This window comes from Ooceraea biroi, chromosome 3 (assembly GCF_003672135.1).
Source record: "Ooceraea biroi isolate clonal line C1 chromosome 3, Obir_v5.4, whole genome shotgun sequence".
Lineage (NCBI taxonomy): Eukaryota > Metazoa > Arthropoda > Insecta > Hymenoptera > Formicidae > Ooceraea > Ooceraea biroi.
In genome coordinates, this window is record NC_039508.1 from 16,407,208 (window position 1) to 16,432,154 (window position 24,947).

The 24,947-nt window shown below is 42.2% G+C and overlaps 2 protein-coding genes across 5 annotated transcripts in view; one reads left to right on the forward strand and one right to left on the reverse strand.

Annotated features, from left to right (window-relative positions):
• The first annotated feature begins 7,226 nt into the window (after positions 1 to 7,226).
• LOC105286448 (ankyrin repeat domain-containing protein 16) lies at positions 7,227 to 10,845 on the forward strand. Its single transcript, XM_011351405.3, has 3 exons — positions 7,227 to 7,741; positions 8,079 to 8,342; positions 9,162 to 10,845. The coding sequence occupies exons 1-3, from the start codon at positions 7,426 to 7,428 to the stop codon at positions 9,518 to 9,520; spliced, it is 939 nt and encodes a 312-aa protein (XP_011349707.1). The 5' UTR covers positions 7,227 to 7,425; the 3' UTR covers positions 9,521 to 10,845.
• Positions 10,304 to 24,947, reverse strand: part of LOC105286449 (latrophilin Cirl) — a 407,961-nt gene continuing 393,317 nt past the window's right edge. For 3 of the 4 annotated variants that reach the window (XM_026968309.1, XM_026968308.1, XM_026968307.1), the window contains 2 exons: positions 21,083 to 21,280; positions 18,008 to 18,886 (listed from right to left, as the gene is read on the reverse strand). In XM_026968309.1, coding sequence (XP_026824110.1) covers positions 18,008 to 18,886; positions 21,083 to 21,280 — 1,077 coding nt within the window. Of the gene's footprint in view, positions 18,887 to 21,082; positions 21,281 to 24,947 lie in introns of all 4 variants that reach the window. The other variant, XM_026968306.1, reaches the window with a different exon arrangement.

A 24,947-nucleotide genomic window follows, 5' to 3' on the forward strand; every position in this document is an offset into this window, starting at 1 on the left:
AGCGGGTGACTAAACGGCGCGAGGATCAATGTAACAGTTTCCCTGTGCTCCGCGATTTTCCCACGTGCAAAATAATCGAATGCAAAATTCGCGATCGTATCGAAACGTTATCTGTGTCTGTCGTCATTAATCTGACTTGTACTTGCAATGCTTTTCCCTTTGACTCTCAAATATGTCGCGATGGAATTAAAGCATGATGTCATCTATCTGATTGCTCAGACTGTGACTGGTTAAACCGATTGTTATCGTGGAGCGTAAGACTGGAAGGAACGTTTTAATCCATGTCGTTCGCCATGGGCGTGTCGTAGAATCCGACCGCGGGAGAATAACGCGGTCTATTTCCCACACTCGTTGCCGCGATCGAGAGAGGAGAGATTTTCCCATTTTTCCCGAAAGGGCCGTGAAATTGGGCGGACAAATCGCGGTTCGAGAGAGCGTAGCGAATGCCCGCAATTCGTGGCCTCTCATGCTGTCCCGGACGTCTGTCGAACGTAGTTCTCGCCTTTATTTGCCGTTCTCTCAAAGATTTTCAAGCACAATTAGAATGAATTTATTAATATTAAATTACTCTTGAGTTAATTATCAGAAAATTATCGGCTAACATTGATTGTAATTTAATTGATTCGTTCTACGAATTTTTCTTAATTCTTAACACGATAAAATAATTTTGATTTAGATTACACTTGGTCAAGTTTAATAAAATTGACTAAGTGTGTCTAAACGAAGTTAAATTAATTCTCTTTTTCACTTTCTTGGAGATGCGTCAGCGATTTTATGGGCGAATGCTTCGTCGGGCATTGAAGTCGCCAAATTCTAATAAACGGTTGTGAATTCTGTGATTATTCTTTCAAAAAGTTATTTGTTAATTTGCAATCAGAATTCGTATTTGCTATTTATATTTGATGTTATGATCTAGCCATATGATAATTTTTAATCCTGTAATAAGTATGTACAGTAATCATTACTTTACTGAGATTCTAAATTATTTCTTTGTTTATTGGTTTTCTTAGGAAAAACACACTTATATAAATAGCTTTATACGTAAAACGTATCTTATTGTATCTTCACCTCTTATTGCTAATAATCTATTTTTCATATTTTAGTTTTGTTTGCTCTCGATCAGTCTTCCTGTACACATTTGAATATTTAATAATTGCACAAACTATCAATACCGAGCTAAATCAATACAAATTTGTTTATATGAGTCGATCGATTTCTATTCTCTCCAAATTAGATTAATTTATACTTCCTGGTTACTTTACCAATTTTTTTTCTATTTTTTACTTTATTCTAATTGAGCATTTCCTGATTTAATTGAATACATAAAGCTATGCAAATTTATAGCAAATAAAAATCTAATTTTCTTCAATCATGAATCAAAGAGTAAAATAAATTGCAAAATAATTAAAATACATAATATAATTATATTTATGTTAATAATACGTGTATATATAAAAACAGAAATAATTTTAAATGAGAATATTATAATATTTAACAATTATAAAAATTGAATTAAGAAATAATCACAATAAGAACAAAAGATGTTCGCACAACGAAAAAGTCATCGTTAGAAGGTTTAAATTAAGTCCCAAACGATTAAGGTAATTTCCATTGCTCGGTCGGAAACTCGAGGCTCCCTCCGGAAGGAAACCTCACATTTTCCGCAATGTGCTAACGTAAAAGTTTTCGCGCGCTTATTTCCTCCTGAATAATTTCATTTTATTGCCACTTACGTGATTGCTTTACACGCCGTTGCACTTAGCGACGCGGCTTGCAAATCCGCGAGCGTGCAGCTTTAAACCGTTGTACCGTATCGCTTGTACATCGGACTATGTTACGGAAAATGTAACGGCGAGTTAGCCGGGAATACAAAGTGAATCGTAGCGATCGATTACGAGAATTAAATTCGAATGAGCGAGACATGATTATTTGGAACAATTTATCGCAATCTCTCCCGTCGATGCTCGGTGTAAGTCAATCATTATTAAACAGAGGAAGAATGGACAAACCACTAAAATAGTGTTACACATTTGCACTTGTACCTTGCAATTACGAGATAATTTTACCTTAACCGAATCATCCCTTGCTTCCGCGCGAGACTCGTAAAACGTGCCGTGATAATTCAGATCCTTGAATAACATCCGTGGTTCGAGGAAGAAATCAGAAATCAATGCAAATAATGGAGTTATCATCTCGCGCTACTTCAGCAAGCAGCAATCAAAAGTCGAAACCAGAAGTCCAAAAAAAAAGTGGAAGGAAAGGAGGAAGAGAGGTTGAAGCTCTTGGCGAAAGGAGAGGACGACGAGAGGAAGGAGGTCGGCGTAGCCAAGGGATGACGTAGAGTCGAGGGGAGGCGAGTTGGGAAGAGGGTCGGCGGGGGAAGGGGCCAGAGGGAGAGTTTAATGTTCCCCTCCAGTGTGGGTGACTCGAGGGTGTAATTGCCGTAGTGGGCGGAACGGAGCGAGCATAGCGCCAATGGGCGTGGTTCGCTGATTACACCGCGTTGATACTGATATCCTGGCTACCAGCGGCTAACCAACTTCCTCCATCCAGCTTGTTCGGGCACGGTGCCCGCTCCCCCGCGCGTCCTGCCGCCGCGAGGGATCGTTCTGGTGCCGACGATGACGACGATGCGGCGACAGCTACTGCGGAATCGCGTCGACGTCGTTTAGATGGCTCTCTCTCTTTTCTCTGCCTTCTGTTCGTCTCGCGCAACGTTGAATGGTTCCCGTTGACGATGTACCTTTTGCGTTTCGGTGATCCCTCGTCTGATATTGATTGTCGGACGGCAAAAATATAAAAAAGATTGTCATGATTTTGAGGATAAGTTAATTAGAGAAGTTATATTGGTCTTTCAGGGGGATTTATTGTTGCTCCAAAGATAGCGTTCGCTAAACATTAATCGCTATTGTGTGAGTAAGTAACGAATGCATATATGTAAAATTTTAATGCCAGAAACGATCACAGAGAGATAAAAGTGTGTACGTGAAGTATCCGAAAAATAAAGGAAACCATTCTTCTTTTTTTTATAATACAATGCAAATGAAGACAAGAAGAAAACAGACGAGCACAACAGCGAAGGAAGTAGAATGAATATCATCGATATCGAGCAAGTCTGAAGCGATCATAAAGAAGGAGATACAGACTGATAAAATGAGGCTAAATCCGATGCATCTGTTTTAAATAAAGCACCGCACTGATCATTTCCTAAACAAAAGGACAGCATTATAAATCACGCAGAAGGAAAGAGGAGTCCGACGATCGGCAAACTTGCTGATACAAATACCAATCGAACGAGTCGTGACGATAAAAGCGAACGTGAGCGGCGAGGAATAAATAAAGAAACGGGCGCGATAGGGCCGAGAGGCGATCGTCGATTCCGACGTACGAGACGTGGCCGTCTGTGCCATCGGCGATCCACGCCCCGCTGACTGGACTGTTTTTTATTGCACCGCCGCACCCGAAAGATCGACCCGGGACCGCAGGAAGTTTCCTCTCTTTCGCCGGACGGGGCGAGGGACGCGGAAGAGAGGATCCCGCGTGACGGGGGGTGGACGAGCGGGCACCGCAGTCCCGCGTCCGGTCCATCCGGTCGATCTGCACGGAGAAAGCGGGGGCAAAGTGCCCGGAAAAGCCACCCCTTCGACTTTTTGCACGTTGCCGGTGCACCGGTGACGACGTGCCCCCTCCCCTGATTGGCGTGGATCCGCGTCGCGACGTCCGATTTCGAGCAACGTCAGCGTTGACACGTTCAGAAATTCCTGCACGGTACTGAATACGTAGAGGATATCTTGATAATAAATTGACTATTGAAAAACGCTAACGTTTCTCGATATTGAGATATAAAAAACATATTTGAATCGAAAAAAGATATTAGAAAACGGAAAATGACGCGGGTTAAGTCTGGAACTTGTATGTTAAATTATGTGAGTTTAAGATATCTACCTATATTTGGAAGTTTAGAAAAGGAAGTATATTTATGATCTAGGAGGGAGAGGAAGATTAAAATACGAAGCGATGAATTTTTAGTAGATATTATTAAAAATATGAAAATACAAATGTCTATTAATACGTAACAAGTTCTTCGATCAGAGGAAGGTGTGTTGCAATTGCAATTTCACGACGAGACAGATATATACTTGGCGCGCACGCCGCCATTCTATTAGCGGACGATCTATTGGCAGATTAAATTCGAGCGGACGAGATCGGTGAGTAACGACTCGTAACTTTCTTACGGTGTCATCGCGACGCGCTTTCGATTTCCGCCCGGTCATCGAGTCTCATTTAAAGAGGAGGCGATCCTCGTTAAGCGGCAAAACCGAGAGATCGACTGCCTGACCCCCCGGGCGATACGCCCACTCGATACCGCGCTTTGATCCACGGACAAATATCTTCTCGTTCGCCATTTAGCTTCTCGTTTGCCATTTAACCGAGTCGAGTTTCGCCGTTCTCTGCCGTGCAGCTACCGTAATGTGATACTGTTGTCAGGTTACTCGCACTCCCCGACGAAGTGGACTGAAATGTTCATGATATTGATATCTATATACTTAATAATCAAGTTCTAACATTAAATCTGCTCATAAAATAATGATTCCGTCGAACTGAACTGAATAAGTTCTCGCTAGCCACTTCGCGATAAATAAATCAAAAAGTCATTAGGCGATATTTCAGCAGATGACATTCCAAATGCTATATGAAAACGCCATTATCGTTTCAAAAATGTCAGTGCAGTACGTCGATGCAGCGGAAGATCATTAAAATATTGTTTGATCGAATAAAATCGTTTTACTCAGTGTTTATGGTGCAAGATTATTTAGATTTTTTTCAGATTACAGGCTAGTAATAAACGAGTTGGAGTAACAAATGAGTCATAATAAAAATATCGGAGAACTTTGATCGATCAGCGAGGTTCATCGAAATCACAAACAAACACCATGGCGAAGATGGGAGAGGAGCAACTGGCATTCCACGATGCGATTTCGTATTTTGAGAATCGGGTTTTGTAACCGAAGATCGGCGTTCTTTGGCGAGCGATGCCGCCACGCCGTGCTGCACGCTGTCTGCATATCAAGCCGTTCTGCAAATGCACACGTTGCAGATGCACGCGCATTGTCTCTCCTCTGTATGCGCTCGCACGTTGTCAATCTGTTTTAACCCCCCGCGCTCCCGAGAGTTAATTCTTCTTAAAACTACCGGTAAGGTGCACACGTGCAACTGATCCAAATTACGCCGTGTTAATTACAGACGTTCAGAGACAAATTAGTAGACTCTACATATATACACGTAAGACGTAGAGAGAAAGAGGATATTCCATTAAAAAGCCAATCATTTCCATTCATTTTCAGTTATTGTAGCACATCCTCATATCACTTACTTATTTAAAATGAAGGGCTTTAATTTTAATTATATTCACATTCTGCAAACTTATTTATAGACCGCTCGATAACGCAAAATATAGAATATCTCTTTCAACGTTTAGGGAGGGATTCGGGAATGGAAGCACGTGCAACACACGGACGTGTGCAAGCAAGCCTTTATCTATATTAATTCTTGAAAAAGTTTACGCAAAAAGGCCGTCAAATGTTCTTCTCTCGCGAGGTTGTTTAATTGCTGGTTTCCCGAAAATCGGCTCCCAAAGTATCTTTTCCTACACGCTAGGGGAGAAACACAGAAACGCAAACGACACTCGACAATCGATATAGGCGATGGAGCGTAAACGAGCGAATGAATTAATGATGTAACTGCGGGTGTCTGATTACCGTATATGCATCACGGACACGCCGGTTCGGTTAAGACGAAGAGAAACGAAGGGGTGTCGAAGGGGCGCGCATTAACGCTTCGTTTATTATTCATGTGTGAGTGTTAAGCGCGCGCGTACACTGTGCTCGTAATTTTCGTGCGCGCACGACACGAATTTCGTTTTTCGACGCGTGCACGCAGGAAAATTGTCGCTTGCGTTTGCGTTTCACCCCTGGGATCGTTTCATTTGTGCCCCCTGCGGCGAGGTTGCAAACCCCGCCCATTCCTGGCCAGCTTTCGATGATACTCGATGAATGAGAATATTGTTGAAAGCCGCACGTAAAGACGCGCAAATTTATATGCGATAATACGAATGAAACCGTTTTATATTACAGCAGGAAAAGTAATTCGTGTAATAAAAAAATTATAAAATTACATTAAAAATATTGCTCTTAAATATCTAATAATTTCGAAGCAAAATATAGATTCGTTGAAAATTTAGCTGCTAGTCATAATGTTATTCTATATCTTTTCGATACCTATTTGTTAAGTTATTTTCGCAAGAATTGATTAATTGGAAATTTGTTTCGTGAAAACTTTTATAATAAATATCGCGCACTTCTGGAAGGTAATGTGATAACTTTAAAGAGAGATACGTGGAAGATAAAAATATTACTATAAAATATAAATTGACAGGGATATGTAAATCGGGAATAGAAGGATTAATAAACGTGACCAAGGATTCGTACATGGGATCTCTCACCTGGACAAGAATTCCGACGCACGAGGAGCGTTAAGGTAATGGGTGTGACCGTGATCGTATCGTTCGGGTTTGTTTAAATAATCGAACGATTCAGGACCGAACAGCGTATCTCCGTGTCGGCATCTGGCCATCCAATATGTATGATAATTTCGACATGCCTACACCTCATAATGGAGCGCGACTATGTGCGCGCTTTTGGTCTCTCATATTCCTTTTTCGCCTCGTGCGCATCTCTTCTCGTACGTAATTGGAGGATCTCTGCGATCTGCCAAGGTAACAATACAAAGTTCTCAAAGGAGTCTCGCAAAAAGAAATATGTTAATATGCGCGCATTGTTACGACTTTTATCTAAAGTTATTTGATGAGCGTGGAACATAAAACTTTATATTTTGTATTGACTTTTGCATTCATTTAATTTCCTCATAAAGAATGTCTATTTAACTATACTATATCTAGACTTCTAGACTATAACTATTTCATTTTATTTTACATATATTATTATTTCTATACATTACGTTTTATTATATTATATATTGTTTTATCTTTTATTATCGCATCAAAATTAAATACACATCGTAACCACGTCGTAAAAAACTACATTTTCATTAAATTCTCTAAAATGTGATTTTGATTAAATAATAGTAGAAACCAACGTGGCCAGTCGTTGGTAAATCAGCTCGCCACACAGCTCGTCAAACGTGTTCTACCATATGGAAGCCTCGCCGTACCGTCGACGGCGAGCGTCTGATAAGTTTGTGCGCCAGGTCGTCTGGCGACAGCACGCGTTTGTCATGTGCGAGAGCTTGCAAAGCGTTTGTTTCTCTGTTGCTTTGACTGATTGTAAAATTTCCGACATTTTCAGTACATCCGTTGTCCGCGACTGCGTAGAGAAATAAAAAATTCTGTGGCCCTTTCAGTGAAATATGTCAAATAACGTTGCCTTGAATCTGTCGCGTAATTTCTTGCGTGCATGCGAAAATGGAGACATACAGAGAGTGGAAACTCTCGTGGAGCGGCACAAGATCCGCGACTGGAGCGACTTCCGGCACTCGGCGTCCGGCGACACCCCGTTGCATATGGCGGCACGGACAGGAAAATTAAATGTCGTGAAATATTTGTGCGAGTGCTTCGACATGCCCGGATTTGTAATCAACGTCACCAATAAAGATATGAAGAGACCTTTGCACGAGGCTGCGCAATTTGCGCAAGACGACGTTCTGAAATATTTACTGGAAAAAGGTTTAATCGCGTACTCCATTTTTAATCCTTCGCCCTGTAAATGAATCATTATTTTATCTTTTAATTATGCCAAATACTTTATTTCTTCTAGCATTCGTTTCTTATTTATATATTTCTTGCAGAATATTTAATTTATCAAATTAAAATACGTTAAACTATTATGTCTAAATTTTATATAGACGATTTTTATATTTTATTAATTTTTTACCACATTTTTATTAATGCTGAATTAAATCACTTCGATTAAATTTTAATTAATTTTGAATTAAATTTCTTTTTGTTAATACCAAATCTAATTTATCGAGTTTTAAAACTGTACCATCATTCGGTTCTAAAGGTGCATTAGTGGACGCTTTAAAGCGCGCCGATTGGACGCCTCTGATGCTTGCATGCACCAAAACCGGTCCCTCAGCATGTCGTTGCATCGCTGCTCTTCTGGCTGCTAATGCCAATGCACATTTGCGCAATAAAGATGGTTGGACGCCGTTACTCATTGCCTGTCGAGCCGGTGACGACAATGCGGTCAATTTATTGTTGAAGCATTTGCCAAGGTGCATCAATGATCGGAGCAACAATGGTCGCAGTGCGTTACACATTGCTGGTAATTGCATATAATTTTCTATCTCAACGTAAACGATCAAACTTATCAACAATGATTATAATAAAATTTATCTTTTTGTTAAAAACGAGAATTTGTTTATACATCAGTTAATACAGTAAATAATTTATTTTAATTATAATCGCCTTTTTATGTTATCATAGATTGAAGAAAAAATTGATTTTGAGAGAACGTTTATCTTAATATGCATGCATTTATGCTAATTTTATAAAAGATGCTTTTGATGATTGCATATCGTGATTATTTTCAATAAAGAAATTTGTACTGACAATGAGCTGGATACTCAAATCTGCAGTAGCTAAAACTACGCGCAATCCACTGATGATATAGCTTACTCGCAGAAGATAATCCATTGAGCACGGATGATATATTTATACACTTTATCAATATATTTTCATTATTTTATTTTTTAAATCTTCATAATCTGCTTTTTTTAATAATTCTGAAATATCTCTCATTTATGGTAAAATATGCAATTTATATTTTACCTTACATTTTCTAAACATTCAATATTGATTTGAAGCGCTCCTATTGATCCGTTTCTCCATATAACACATTTTGTGATATACTAATTTCAATTTTTTTAATCGACAAATTAGAGTCGTTTGATTCGCCAGGAGTTCAATGAACACAAAAAATCCTTAATTTTGATCAAACTGGCAATTTATTTGATGGCAAAAGCACAACGTTTCGAACCTTGAATTCAAGTCCTTCTCAAGTGATTAATTAACAATCAGTCATTTTTGGTTGAAAATAACCGAAAAATTTTTATTTATTTATATAAATTTTTAATTGATGCAGCGTTCCACGGCCATGAGGTAGTAATTCACTCGCTCGTTGCATCGGATCGGAGTCTTTTGAACGCACAAGACTCTTCTGGATCCACGCCACTTCACGAAGCGATGAAAAGCGAGAATCTAAACGCGGCTAAGTGCATCATGCACCTGGGTGCTGATTTCAACCTCGTGGACAATCTCGGTCAGACTATACTGCACGTTGCTGCACTAGTTGGCAACGTGGAGGCTGTTGAATATATTTTGGAGCAGAATTTAATCCACATGAGTCATGAAGCTTCCTTCAGGATCACTCCACTGAAGGCAGCCCAGAGGAGTAATCATAGAAACGTCATCGACATTTTAATTAGAAAAGGCGCTACGTAATAAAATTTGTATTTATGCATATTCTAAGTGAATAAATATTTACTCGTACAAATTTTTAGTTGCTCTCTTATTACAGAAATATCGCATGAAAATATTACATTCTAGTGCTGAATAATCTCTCAGTCAGCATTTTCATGGATCTTCTGCATTTTTCTTGTACATCTCGTGTTTCATAATTATTTCTATTCATTTATATAATTTTTTTGCAATACTAATCATGTAAAGGCGACTTTAATATGCAGATTGCCACCCTGTAGATGCTAGTTTTTGAGTGTTATATGAGTTACCATTCCATTGACATTGTCTACCCTATCCCAGCTATTTTTTAGTTCTTGAAACGTCCGATATGAGTCTCCACTGCCTTTAATCGAAGCATGATGTAGAAGATGATTTCTTATTAGATCAGATACAATTTCATTTGTATAGTGCAACTGAATAGAGTAAAATAAAAAAGGCTTTTCTACTTTAAAATATGATTTAAAAATGAACGAAATAAAGTCTTTAATTTCAAGTGTAACGTAATGGTAAATCAAATAAATTTTTTTCTCGTGACTTATACTTTTCACAATTGTTACTGCAGAAATTTTTTAACTCTCTTATGACAATAATTATATAGTCAATCAAATTATATATTTACATATTGTATATCCATATAATAAAATGTTTTTTTTTTGGGTTAAAAGAAATATTTTAGATGAGAATATGATGGAACTATATTCGATTATCGATGATTCTTACAATAATGACAAGTGAGGGCGGAAAAAAATGTAGATATTTTATTCAGAGATTGGTACACATTTATTTATCCTTTGTTTTTTCTTGTATCAGACAGTTTTAAAGAAGCATACAAAAATCAAGAAACGGAGGCTCTTATTAGTTCGGAGATACCTAGGCTTTACATTTTTCTTCGTCCTCTACCTCTACCCTTCCTCCTCTGCTTCGTTAAACTTTCTTTTTTCAGTGTGCGCAGGCAGGCGACGTAGTACAGAAAACTCATGCGCTTACTGTTAAGTGTGTGCGTGCTGAACGAGGCTGCGTCGCGCCTTAAACTCTAGAACGCTAATGCAACTAGCAATCGGTATCAATACCTTGCCAGAACGCATAATTTTTATATAATTGAAACTGCAGAAGTTACATAAAAGGAATCCGAAGTAATTTGAATAGAATTAAATATTATATAAATTTATTGCTCGCATCATTTTACTGTTAACACTATGCATAATGCTTCAAAAGAAATTCTTAATTATTGCAGGAGCATTAACCACGATACCACAAAGAGTCAAGACGCGTTTACTAATAACAAAATTACAAAATTACTCAACCGGTAAACAAATTGGAAAAATGTCAATGTTAGCGTTCTAGCGTCAAGTATCACTTACAACACGAAGAAAAAACGTAACAGATAAGATCACAGAATTATACGAATTCTATGCGATCGCGTGGACCCTAAAGTACGCGATATTCGCGGCTTTCGATTCGAGAGATGTGATGATTTAGAAGAAGGAGATGTTTAATTTAATAAATCCTTTTCTCCTGCACACTGACGACTCCAAGTACCAGCAACTTTAGATGCAGTCACATCAGCCATGGCAGTCGTAGAAGAAGTACTTGATATTATTATCAACTATACGAGAACGCAGTATAGTTAAACGGTGTTACGTAACAGTAGAGTCAGTATCACCGTTTTAGTGACCGTTTCCCGGGACTTGGAGTTATCAATGACAGAAGAAAGAGGAGTCAACGCTATCGCGATCACCCGCTGCAGAGCTCGCCATTTCGATACCCCATGCGAACGCCATGTCGTTGAAAAAATAGGTGTGAAAAAAGTTTAAAGTAATTCGCGCTATATAGTTCACATTCCTCTCGCGATCCTCTTGCATTTTCTCTTGCACTTCCTCTTTCTTTCATACACACGCATACAGCGAATCACAGTATGTACACGGGACGCAAACGTTACTTCGCAACGAGGTCGCAAAATGTTTCAACACGGCCCTGCAGCTCGGCGATAATTTGAGGGGGGATGATTTCAGTGTCACGCTCGACAATACTTCATCTCTCTCAGTCCGAAAACGAAAGCTTATCTCCGCTAAGTATCTCGCAGGACGAAGTTAGGTGACTCACAGGGAGGGAAGGGACTGGGAAGGGCGGAGGGAAAAGTAAAGGATTGTCACGACGAAAGAAGGAACCTCGATTGGAAACGATCAATTAATCTTGCGCCTGTTTCTCTCACCGCGTTTGAAGCGGGGTAAGATAAGAAGAAGGGGCGAAAGAAGGACTGGTCTCTTTCGGGGCGGAAGATATTTACATTTATAAAACGGCTAAGGATAAAACATGCACTGTACATCGTCTGTCCGTGTCCGATCAACGCCGCACACGCGTTTTCTCCTCCTCCTCCTCGTCCTTTCATCTTTTCTGGCGCAGCGATACACGTGTGGACGAGTGTGCTCGACTACGTTTTGTCTTTCTTTCTTTCTTCCTCGGTTTCTGATGGGGACGCCCAGAATCGTAACTCGTGAAATCCCGTACGTTCCGATCAAACGTAAGATTCCATTCGCCTCGACTCCCCCCCTCTCTCTCTCTCTCTCTCTCTCTCACGCAAGGTTCGCTTCAAATGTAATTTTTACATTTAAAGCTAGTTACAGCGAGGCGAGGGAGAGATCGCACCGAACGCATAATTTCACGCTGGAATCAGATCTTGGAAACAGATATAACTTCTTGTGCTTAAAAGAGCGAATTGTTCAGCGAAGATTCGTCACTTGAAATATAATTTCGCGTCTTTCCAAGTTGGATTACGCGGGTTCCGAATCCGGCCGGCTCCCTTCGCGCCTCCGTCGTCGTCGTCGACCTACTTTTTACTGGAGTTTGTTATAAATATCCAACGATTACTTGGGCTCTTTAATATTTTACTTCCGTCGCTTAATTTATTTACACATTAACTAATACGCCTTGGGACTTAAGTTAAGAATCCGCCATGCGCGTCCACCGCGCTGCGTCGCCGATAATAATAGCTCGTAATAGCTTCGCTACTTACTAAGTAAACTCTCTTAGCCTAGGTATGCTTCCTCTCCGCGTCTAACGGTCATCATCTCAGGTTGTCGTCTTACATCCTCGCTCTCGGTTCTCCCTCGCGCTCACGCTCGCGCTCCGCTTTACAATTACAAATATTCAACATGTACAAAGCCCTATTTACATTATGTACATACAATTCTTTCTCTCTTTCTCTCTCGCACTCTCGGAGTCCTTCGCGACATCGGTTACGCTTCTCGCGTGCAGTCCGCATTCGCGCACGCGACGAAACTTCAATCGGGACAATCGGGACGCCGTAACCGGGAAAACGGACGCGTCCGCATCCTCGCTGCATCCTTTCCAAGTGGATGCAATCGTGCTTGCCACAAATTTTGCACACAAATCGATGAACGCGGTTCTTGAATTTTTTTTCCTCCGATTCTTTCTGCATAGTAATCGTTATGCGTCGAGAATGCGGACCGTCCTCTCGTCTAACAACGAAAAAACACGCTGGTCAAGTTTCAGGTCCACGGGCGACCCTTCTTTCCTTCCTGTGCTCGTGCGACACGCAGAACGGATGGAATGTGGGTGCTTTGAAACAGTTATCCGGCAATTAGACGTTACGCGATTGAGGCTCGCAGTTTCATTTGAAGTCGTAGAAGAAAATCATAAGTTAGCTCTTCCGGTTTGACTGCGACCTAAAAAATAGTCATGGCGAAAACTTAAGCCCTAAACAGCTCGCAGTCTCGACTCGATCGCGGTTCAGAGAACGACAGATCTGACAGCGTAATGGCGCTTAATCGAATGCTTCGTTTACGGAGACATTCGTCAGCAGTATTAATTGTGTTTCGCTTTTGCGTTTCATAATATGATATAACATTCGACACCGATTTATACAAAACTCGTCAAATGCAAGAAATTCGCATTTCGTGCGCTCTTTCGTAGCAATGTTTTTCTTTAATGATAATTTCCGTGTTGACAAAAATTCATTTAAATTTAGCTTCAAGTTGTGACTAAATCTGTTTTTTTTTTTTTTTTGAGGAATCTCGCTAATAACGAACTTCCAAATCGACGGTATTCATGAGATTTAAAGCACGTAATGTGTAATTTGATCGTTTCATTTAATTAACGCGTCAGATGCAATCGCAGTCTCACGATCTTTACGGATGACTTTTACATAATTGAGAAATTAACGTCTTATAAAGCTAGAAAAGCTGATGCATCTCGTGTCTTATGCTTCGAGAAATCATTGATGGAGATACATGCTTCGGAATACCGGAATGAGCAATCGTGTCTTAAAACTGCTCGAGATACATTTACACACACTCTCTTTCTCTCTCTTAACATAGCTGGTACCCTTAACGTGATTATCACTATTACAATTCTCCTACACGCGTGTTCTCCTCATGAGCGAGAAATAAATCGAGCAACCACGAAGACGCGACATAGTGGATAAATACACGTTGAACATCACACTTGCTGACAATTTTTTCAGAAAGTAAATTATTATTTTGTCATTCGCAAATCGAGCAAATCTTTAATCGCAATAGCATAGAAATTTCTTTTCATCGAGATCTTCTCGAGTAAATTAAGAACATTCTGAAAATACGAAAAAAATTAAAATGTGCAGAATAAAGTTTTATCATTTACAAAAAACATAAATATTCTCTCGTGATTTTAAATAGACAAGATATTTGATAATTTTACTTATTAAATAATCAATTCAACGTAATTTCATCCACTACGTGCAACATGAAGATTATCGAAGCTCTCTTCGATATTCTTTTTCGCGTCGTCTGACGCGGGATCCTCGTGGTTTTCGCTATCACCAATGGCAACGAGGGGTAGTTAGAGAACGACAAACTCCTCACACGGCACAGTTTCCGCAATACAAAATACCTGGGGGGTGATAAAAAATAAATAGCGCGCGCGCGCGGGATACACGGTTGGTTACACGATTAGTTTAGCTCACGCGTTCTCACGTACATACAACGATTTTGTTTTAAAAAATAGTAAAAAACAGTGACTAAGTGTTTTCGCGCATTTTTCCACGTCGCTCGGGAAATCCGCTTGTATCACTATAATATTTAACTGCCCGTACGATTCCTGGGCCCGCCACACTGTTCCTCTTTCTCTCAGCATCTCTCTCTCTCTCTCGTCACAATAATAATATATCGTTATTGTATACATACATGTACATACATATATATATATTTGTTTATTTATTTTTTATTTATAAAAATAACGTTCTGGGACTAAAACGTAACGTTCCAAAGCGGCGCGCGACGAGGAGCTGCGACGTACGACTGATAAAGGCGCTTCAGCCATTGCCCCTCGATTTTTCCTTTGTTCTTCCCGTACGGGAGGAAATCTAATTTCCGGCTATCAGCGCCGCGAACGCGCTTGTTATTCGCTCGTCGAAACACAAGTCGGTGAAAGCTCGCGGGAGGAACGCACCGAATGTCAGGACGAAGCCACGCGCAGAACCGGCTTCAGACAGAGTATAGGGAGGTAACTGCCTTAAGATGGATAAAAAGGATAATGCCACGGGCGATAGCGGGCGGTTTCTTCGCAGCAGTCTGTATTAAGTATCCTGGTATGGTATAAGAAAAGCGTTCTTACCTTCTTCCATCTAAAGATAATTGTACTGAATCTTTAATCCTTTAATCGCCAATTTGATCGAGTTATCTTGAGAACCGTCGTTAGGAACATTAAACTGAATACTAATGACCATCAATGAAAAATGCATCCAACGCGCAATCGATAGTACAATATTACCAGCTTTTGAAAATTTAATCAAGTAATTAGAAAACATTTGATAATTATTTTTGAATTAGATTATTTGAAATAAATATTTATTAAAAGTCAAAGAATAACGTTTTCGTATTAAACTTTGATTTATCATATTTGTAATATTTTATCTTTTTTTTTTGATAAAGGCTTTCTTGAAAAAAGTCAAAAACTGCGAAAGGATATGAGAAAGAATAGAATATTTTACCTCGGGATATGCCTGAAGCTAATCCTGCGTCTCCTTATTTAAAACTATTGAAGAATATGATTTGCATATATTTTTCAATTTCGCGTAACTCCCGTGACTAACGCATCTCTTGTCAGGAGGCGCTGAAGTGAAGCGATAACGTGTGGTACCGTAACGTGTGGTGAGATTGCTCCAACTGATTTATTTTACGTCATATAAAAAAGTATCCCCGATTCTGGTAAAAAAGGGATTCGCGTTATTACACTTTCAGACAGTAGGTGAATCTTAAACATTCTTTCACTACGCCACGAAGCTAACGTCGCTGCAGCAATCGCATCTCAGATCAAGGTACCAGTGGGTTTCCTTTATCAAGTCGTCCTCGATCCTGAGGATCGAAGCTCGAGCACGAAATCGATCCTCGGCCTGCATCGACAACACCGACGCACCGTTGGCGTATTCGGCCGGCGGCGATATGTCTAGATCTATGTTACAATGCCTGTTTTCTAAGTCTGGGGGTGCCTCACGCCGACCACCCGTGCCTGGAAAGCTTTGCCCCGCCGAATACCCGCAGACTCGGAGATGACTGATAAGAGGGACGCAAACCGTGGACGGCTCACCCCCAATACGGTGATACAAAGCGCGACATCGGGCGCGTCATGTTAAACGTGACTCGCGTGGTCTCGCAAACGATTGAACCATCGCCACTTGCGATTACATTCGGCGAATCGCATTTAACATCACAATCAATGCAACGCCTAATATCGCCGAGTTGACTGGCTGTGCCGCCGGATTTGGATCCACTTACCGCATTATATACCGGTTTACGATACGTGGTTTGTCGTGTCCTGCAACCCTCTCCTGGCCCGTTACAATCGTGTGGCGCGGGCCCGGGAAGGGTTGACGCGGATGCACCGAGTACCGCTGATGCACGTAATATTTCCTCCCGCTCGAAGTCCGACCGCGCACGAGGACAGTATTCGATTTGACCTCGATGTTAACATCGGGATGTTATTTCTGCAGGAAATATATATCGGATGAAACGATACGGCACGTACGTTTGGCTAAACAATTTGATACCATCGAGAAATCATAACGTACCTCGTGTAATTTGCGCGGCAGCATTTTGGGATACAAATACTTCGCGAAAACTGAAACCAATCACCGATATATATTTAGGTCCGGTTACAAAATTGAGGTATAGTGTATCGATTTATATAAAAAAAAAGGAACAGAAAATGATCATCTTTCATTCTCAAGAAAATATGAAACGAAAAGTTATACAAAATAAAAAAATGTACGTATTGCCCATTTAAAATTAAATGTAATTATTATTAAAATAAATAAAAGAAAATCGATTAATCTGACGAAATAATATATATATATATATATATATGTATAAAAAAATGCAGTTATAATAAAACTTTGTTGGAAATAAACACCTTAAACGCTGTGCAACTTTTAACATCTTTATTGAAGATGGCAGATTATTATCTCTATAAATTACATTGTGCACAGTATCCGCGTCAGGAAAAAATTAACATTAAACAATAATATATCTCAAAATGATATACATGCATAACAAAAATATTTCACAAATATTTCCACGAGCTAATATTAAAATAATACTTTGGATTTTGTGTTCGTCCGAAATCCGCTTAAAAGCGAAATAAGTCTTCGTAATCTTCGAAACTAGCCTTCGTGTTACATCGGACTTCGGAAGCTCCCGTCCCATACGAGGACTCGTCACTCGTTCTGATCTTTGCTCGCGCAGTTCGTCAGATTCAAACGCCCGGCCACGACGGACACGTCATCATTGTCGTCACTATCGTCATCGTCATCGTCGTCATCGTCACTGTCACAGTCGACTTAGCTTAAACGGGAGGTCCGCTACAATCGTGTTATACAGGGTTCACGTCGCGATGGTACGCACATTCACGCACACACGCACACGATACATCCTAAGAGACGCGGGCGTCCGTTGGACGACGCGGCAGCCTAGTTGGACGCCCGGTCGATCCTTGCACACTCTCGCCTCTTTCTCTCCCGACTCATTCTCATCCGTTCTCTCTGCCTTCGTTCTGCACGTCGTTGCAGAGGGGACGTCCCGATCGACGTCCACCCGAACGGAGACAAGAGGGTGGCGCTCGCTGGAACGCTCGCCGATCGCACGTCGATTATGGCTAAAACGCGACGACTCGTCAAGAGATACCGTCGCGCTTATGCTTGAGCTAGAAAGCGGCACGTCCGTCTCCCGCGGATTCCCCTTCGTCCCTTCACGCCCGGGGGCGAGGATCGCCGTGATTGTTCTCTCCAGGAACGAGTCGTCGTCACCGTCACCACCGTCACCCACCTCCCCGTCACCACCATCACCATCGCGTGACCAACCCGGACGAGACGAACCGTCCAGACGGTTCACGCGCCCTCGTCTCCTGGGAGCGTCCGTCGTTCCTTTGCGGAAGGACGAAAGAGGGTGGCCCGGGCCGCGGGGTCGCGGTTGGGACCACCTAACACTCGCTGTAGGACGGCGGCGGCATACCGCGGCCCGTGTACATGTCCGTCTGTGGCTGCAGGTGGCAGACGACGGTGTGCCCGTCCAACACGGCCACCGTCCTCGTATGGTCCTGCTGCGGCGGCATGCCGTACGTCGTCGGCAGCCGAGGCAGATCGCCGAGCTCGTACCTGGCCTGTTGTCGGCGCAGCTTCTCCCAGCAGGCGCTCAGGGTCCGCTCCACCGCCGGCCCGTACTCCGTCGAGTCGTAGTGCCCGAGGTTGTTGCCGGCACCACCTCCGATGCCGCCTCCGCCGGCCCGCTCCGTCATCGCCTGGCCGTAGTGCGCGAGGTTGCGATCGGCGGCGGGCGAGTACGGAATCAGCGGCCGATGGTCGCCGTAGCTCCTGGACGACTGTCTGCTCATGTCGCTCTGCCGCCTGCCATCCTCGTCGGACATGTCCGACACCTGGATCTCGCCGGCGCCAACCACCCCGATACCGCCGCCGATACCACCGCCACCGCCGCCGCCACTTCCACCTCCGCCACCGCCGCTGCCACCCCGCTCAATCTCCTCGTACACCGGATCATCCTCGTTGGTGAGGCCGCGCGGCAGGTGCACGTGCTGGCCGTGGTGTCCGTGTAGCTGATGATGCCCGGCACCGTTGCTGCCGTTGCCGCGGCCGTCCACGATCTCGGTGTACGTGTGATTGTACGGCATTGCGGCGCGCCTGCCGCCGGTCGTCCTGTTACCGGTGTTCATGTCGCCGGCGTCGTTCGGGCCGCGTCTCCTGCCGGAGTGGCCGAGGGTCAGGGTGTTGTGCGTCCGCGGGGAGTCCTCCTGCTCGGAACCGCCGTGTCCGGAGTCGCGGGAATACGACTTAAAAGAAATGTTCTGCGGAGAGAGAATTCATTATTGCGTGTTAGATTGATGGACTGATGCGAGGGCGAAAACGAGAGCCGAAGACTGGGGTGTGAAATGACATGAAGGGTTTAACACCTGCGCATCCGGTGGATTCGACACATTGCGATCTCGATTTGATTTGCAAATTATATTAAATTATTATTGACACTTTTTTATAATAATGTCATGCGACAATCATCTGAATGCACCGGATGCGAAAGCGTTGAAGCTATGAGACTCACGAATCATGGGGTGTCACACATTTTGCGCAATTGAGCCGTTCATTTTGCGTGTTTAAATTATTTTAATTACGTTCATCAATCTCGCAGATATTTGTCGAAAAAAGGAGAAAGACGACTTATAATACGTCGGTCTTGTTTCAATGTATGCACGTCCATTTTTCCATCGTGCTTTAATTACGTTCTCTCGTGCTGACTTATGCCGCTTTCAGATGAAACAGCTCAATTGATGATCGCGCATGCATGAGAGGAGAGACGAGCGAGAAAATTTTGCTCACGTTGCATGAGGACCGTATTTCACGGTTAATCATCCTCCTCTCCTCGTCGTACAGTACAAAAAAAGATAACACGTAACGTAACGTAAACCAAGGCACACAAGATGAGCTACACACAATTCATGACAGGATAAATGGAGCACTGTGTTCTGATATAAAACGTCATAACCGTGTATTCGCATTTGTTCTCGCGCGACGGACGCGCATTAGAATAAGGAAAAAAGAGAAGAGGTATAGGGGGAGGTGCCGGAAGAGAGCGACATGGCTTATTCCATAACATCTCCGTCTCTTCTGGTTTTACTTCAGCCGGCGCTCATCAATCACTGTGGTTTTACATCCCAACGTAATTCAACGAGCGTCGTTGCAAGTAAAACTATAAAAAAAACATGAATATTGCACGCGGGATATACAGCATACCTGATGCTGGAAAAAGAGTTCAAGAATTGAAGAGAACGAAGGAATCTTAATAAATGTCCGTTAAGCAAGTCTCTCCTTCAGGGAGATAAAGAGGTTGATTTATGCTTTTATAATTTATGTAGTTTCGCGTGCTTTGCGGACAAGATAAAAATGTTAATCTTTTGATTACTGTGGTACCAAATACGTGGACTTCTTTTCTACATGCTACATCTTGCACTTGGAAACAAATATAATTCTGTAATTTGAAAGAGCAGACGGTTGATATCTGAGCGTATAAAATTTACTCCGTTTTATTTATAACAGAACGTAACAGAAAAGACACAAGGAAATATTGAAGACGGAGAATTACGGCACAAACTACGTCGTCAACTTAAAAAATGATCTTTACAACATATCTTTACACATTACACGCCGGCAAACTGTGTCCGCATCTCCATGCTCAAAATTCGGATCAGGATCGCTCCTGGAATGCGTGAGGGTGATTAGGTGTTGTGCATGAGTGAAAATTAATACCGCACACCATGCAGAAATAAATGAGAGAAAAAGAGAGATAGTTGAGAAAACACACGATGAGTGGAGACGGCTCTAGTGTCAGCAAAACTCTTATTACATTTATCGCGAGGAACTTAGAGCAAACATTTATTTTTCAATTCTTTAGACACGCGGGGATCACGGTTCAGACTTTGCGGTCATATTGAGACCATAACATAGCAATATCCTTGCAAGAGATAGCGAAGGATACGCAAATACGAGGAGTTACGATTGTCAAGATATTTGAAAACACGTGGGCTATACGCTCGATTAGTGCGATCTTTGCAAATGCAAGATCCATACGGACACAAAGACCGCGGTTGGTTCTTGTACACGCAAGCTGTTTGCGCACACGAAGATCGCACTTAACGAGGATCTCATCGATGTGGTAGTTTAGCAAATCCACTCAAACGTACGAATCACGATATTAGCGGACTGTTCGCAAATACCGGGCCACGATCTCCCGAAATATCTTGCGAACGTCATGGGCTTTACGTGGAGCTTCGCACAATATGTAATGAAACGTTAGCCAGACTACGCCCAGAATAAAATATATGTTTAGCTGCGCCAATTAAAGTTCACAGTAAAAGTGTTCATTAAAAAATACTGAATTTTTATCGAACTTAGTAAAAATAAAAAAAAATGGCAAATTTTCGCTTCACGATAGAGCCGCCCCCGGGGGGTGAGAAACACAGCGAGCGAGTGTTTAGCGGTGAATTAGTTACCTTCCACATGAGGTTTTTGTTAAGGTGGCCCCAAGTGGCGGTGGCAGATTTGGGGATATTGGGAGCTGAGGGTAAGAAGGCGTGACGTGCGTACGGCAAGGTGGCCACGATGTGAGCCTCGGACGAGGCGGGTTCACCTGGCACCGTTACTGCCGGCTGCCTATCGACTATCGCCCAGCTTCGACCGGATACCAAGTACTGCAAAAGCAACCAATCCGCCGTTCCCCCTTTAACCCTTCGTTTACTGATGAGCAGGGCCGATCCCCCGTCAGTGTCGCTCGTGATTCAGTGTATTAGTGTGAGATGGATGAATTAGTCTCTCTAGATAGTTATTCATGCGTAATCACCGACCAAGATGTCGAGAGATGTATAATTGAAACGTAATGATCACCAAATATTTGCGCAGGTACATCGTAGCTTATTCGTGGTCAGTAAACAAAGGGTTCCTCGGCCAGCAACCGCATTGATTTTAGAAACAAGTAGTTGGGACTTTCTTCGTTTCATCGGAACTGCGGAATAAGAAGTCAGAAAGTCTAGAAGAATGTTCCATTTTCAGGCTTCATCGAAGCGCAGTCAGCGCGTATCTTGTCAGTAATATATGACAAGTGTTATTGAAACCACTGGGCCGGAAAAGCCGGAAGACTTGAGACCCTCGATCGATGAAGCAGCGCACCACAGCCTGAAACCCCGTGCACCAATTAGGGTACATAATTGTGTGGATACCGAGAGGAAAGCCACGTAGATCTTGCGCGACACGAGGGAGATATGGGCGCTGTACACATCCAGCGGTATCTCGTACGACGCGCGGTACCGGAAGCGGAACGGATTTAACTCGTGCGGGAGCGAATCTACGACATAGCGCTCTGAGATACGCGACGTCGGCACGCACACTGGACGACTCTCCCTGGACACATCGTGTCTCTTACCTCTCCCTCGGCTGTTCGGTGGACGAGCGTGTTTGTCGTGCGAGGACGACACGTGATTGCACCTGTTTCGAGACTCCATAGGGACGGGTCACGCGACCGCTACAGCGGACTTCCGGTCCGCTGGACGAAACCTACGACCTGCGGCACCGACACGGATCGTGGAAGAGATCGCCGTCCGACACCTTCCGCTCGGATGGATCGTTCTCGTAACACACGGAGGATGACGTAATTTCGAAGCACTCGGATCGAAGGGATTTAAGACAAGAAGAGGTGGCCTCAAGAGAAATCGAGTTATCCGAAATGGTGGACAATTCCATTTTAAGGAACCAGGAACTTGAGCTTTTTTCCGAAGTTTTCAGAAGCGGAAACACCATCGAGTCATTAGAACAAATGGATTTTTTCGGGATACTTTTAACCCGCGTAATCTGGGAGCTTCCGGCGACGAAACAGTCGTTTCGTTTAGTTTATTTTCTGTCGGGGATTCTGTCGTCTCTATACATTACCTCGTTGCGTTGGACGTGCAGGGCTGGCGTTAATCACGGCGAGACGTATCCAGCGGATAGGAATAAAAAGAGATAGAGAGATAGCGAAAGTGGCCGGTGAATGAGCATGTGTGATGCGGTGGAGGTGTGGCAGATGTAACGGATTGGTTCGCGCGGATTTTCCTCGCCCGTACCTTCCTTTTTTCCCCTTCATTTTTCGTCAAGTGGCTGATCGTGTGGGTGAGTGCCTGAGCGAGCGTTCGAATGCCTTTTAACCCTTCACATCTTAAGCGTAAACCTAATTCGCTGTTATCATTATCGTAAAATTAAGTAAAATATTTCGAAAATTTATTCGCAATTGACTAAATTTCTCTTTTGCAATTTTGTAAAGATATTTTAATGTTTTTAAATAATAAAAGCAATTTTAATAAAATAAAGAAATAACTAATCTATGTTTCTTCGGCACCTATAATTTTGCAGCATTCTCAGATTCGATTTATAATGCGATACGTAATAAATGCGAAGAGTTAAACGTGCGTTTCTCAGCACGAGAGACACGGCGAGCTCGATGGAAAACGCACTTTCAGGTAAACGTTTGCACGTTGCAAGCGCAACACGCAATTGTTATGTGCGAGCATTTGCATCTTCGACGAAGCGTTTTCGATCGATCGCCTGTTCGGGGTTGAGAGGAGAGAGGGTGAAAAGGGGGAGAAACCACTTAATTACTCGAAGCGCGTTCAGGCGGAATACGGAAGTGCCATGTAGTGCAAGAGAGCAAAACGACATGAAATGCAACGTGTAAGTGCTTGCATGGAGTGCATCCCTTCGTACTCCGCCCTTCGCGTGTCTAGCTAGAGTTAGGTCCGCGCTGGTACATTACGAATCTTTCTGAATGTATACCTTCCCCAACGCCGACGGAAGTTCGTTTGTTTAAACTGCTTCTTGTCGTGGAAGGATGATGCAAATACAACAGCATCGATAACAACAAATTTAAAACAAAGTTAAAACAAATTTTTGCACAATGTTGTCGCTATCAGCCCTTTGCAGTTTTTATTGCAATATTTACGTTTGCGATTCTGGAGTTTTCTGAAGTTATACCGTCTGTTTCATCGCACGGAAAAGAAATAGAAATCATATTTTCTCGCCGGATAAAAATATGTTCGAAATTACATTTCTTTATGCGAAATTCATGTAACGCGTCGCGTTAAAATTATTTAATCAATTATACGTAGTGTGATTGATGAAACAATTTTCTTACAATTACAAGCACGAGTAAGATTGATTATCACAGTAGTTCGCTGCGAATACGGCGAAATGCTGCGATTGTAATAAAAGGAACTAATCATCGTCTAGCTGATCAAATAAAACTCGTCCGACATGTCAGGTATGATGAGCGAAAGGGCTAACGACGGGAGGTAATACAATAGGAGGCGCAGCTGCGAAGGCGATCGTAAATCATGACTGCGCGAATGTAACTGAGAGATGTTACGATTCAAAATTATTTCTATTACAATTAGGCGAAAGGCAATAACTGACGAGTCAAATTTATACTTTCCACTGTAAACTGTAGTATAATTTTGGTGATTTACTTTCTTCATCGAATTCATTGAACAACTGAAACTTTATACTACGAGGCACAAATCGATGGATTTAATTTAATAATTTAGAAATTAAGAATCACGAAAAAGTTTTAAATATTTCGTTAGTAATTATGCATATATTTAAAGTTTTACTCAGTGTAAGAATATAACACGTCCATTAATTTTTAACCACTGTTTAATTAGACTTACCAAATTACAACCAACTGCAACTGCAAAATACTCGTCTGCAACGTAAACATGTCACTTACTGCCTTTTACCTGATCACAGATCTCATCGGCGATCCGGAAAGTCTGAAATGAACACGACGAATCGCGCGAAATCGCGCTCTTCGCAGCGAGAAAGGGAGCGGATTGGGGGTAGGGGCGTAAGAGGGTACAAAGTAGCCAGCAACCGCGTTACACCAAACCCCGAGGCCAGATAAGAAGCACGAAAATCACCACTGTTAGTAGGAAGTCTTGCGGGCGAGCGTGCTCGCGAGGGTGCGAATTCGAGTGTTCGTGCTGTGCCTGCCTTCCGTGTATTATTTACAGAACGGGGGAGTGATCATATCAAATATCGAATAATATAACAATATCAGAGATACGAAAATGTCTTTCTTGTAATTATCAACTTGACTGATGCGATGTAATTTTGAATGTCAGGCTATAAGATATCTGTTTTCACGATTTTAGATTGTTGGAAACAAATTGATCTATCAAACGATATCTTGTAATTCACAAGTCGAGCAGTTACTTGAAATTATTCAATACTTCTGTTCAGAGAATTCTCAAGAGAGATTGTCGTTATCTGTTATTTGATATTTTAAATAAGAAATGTCGGATAATACCGAGAGACATCGTTAATTGGAGATACAAT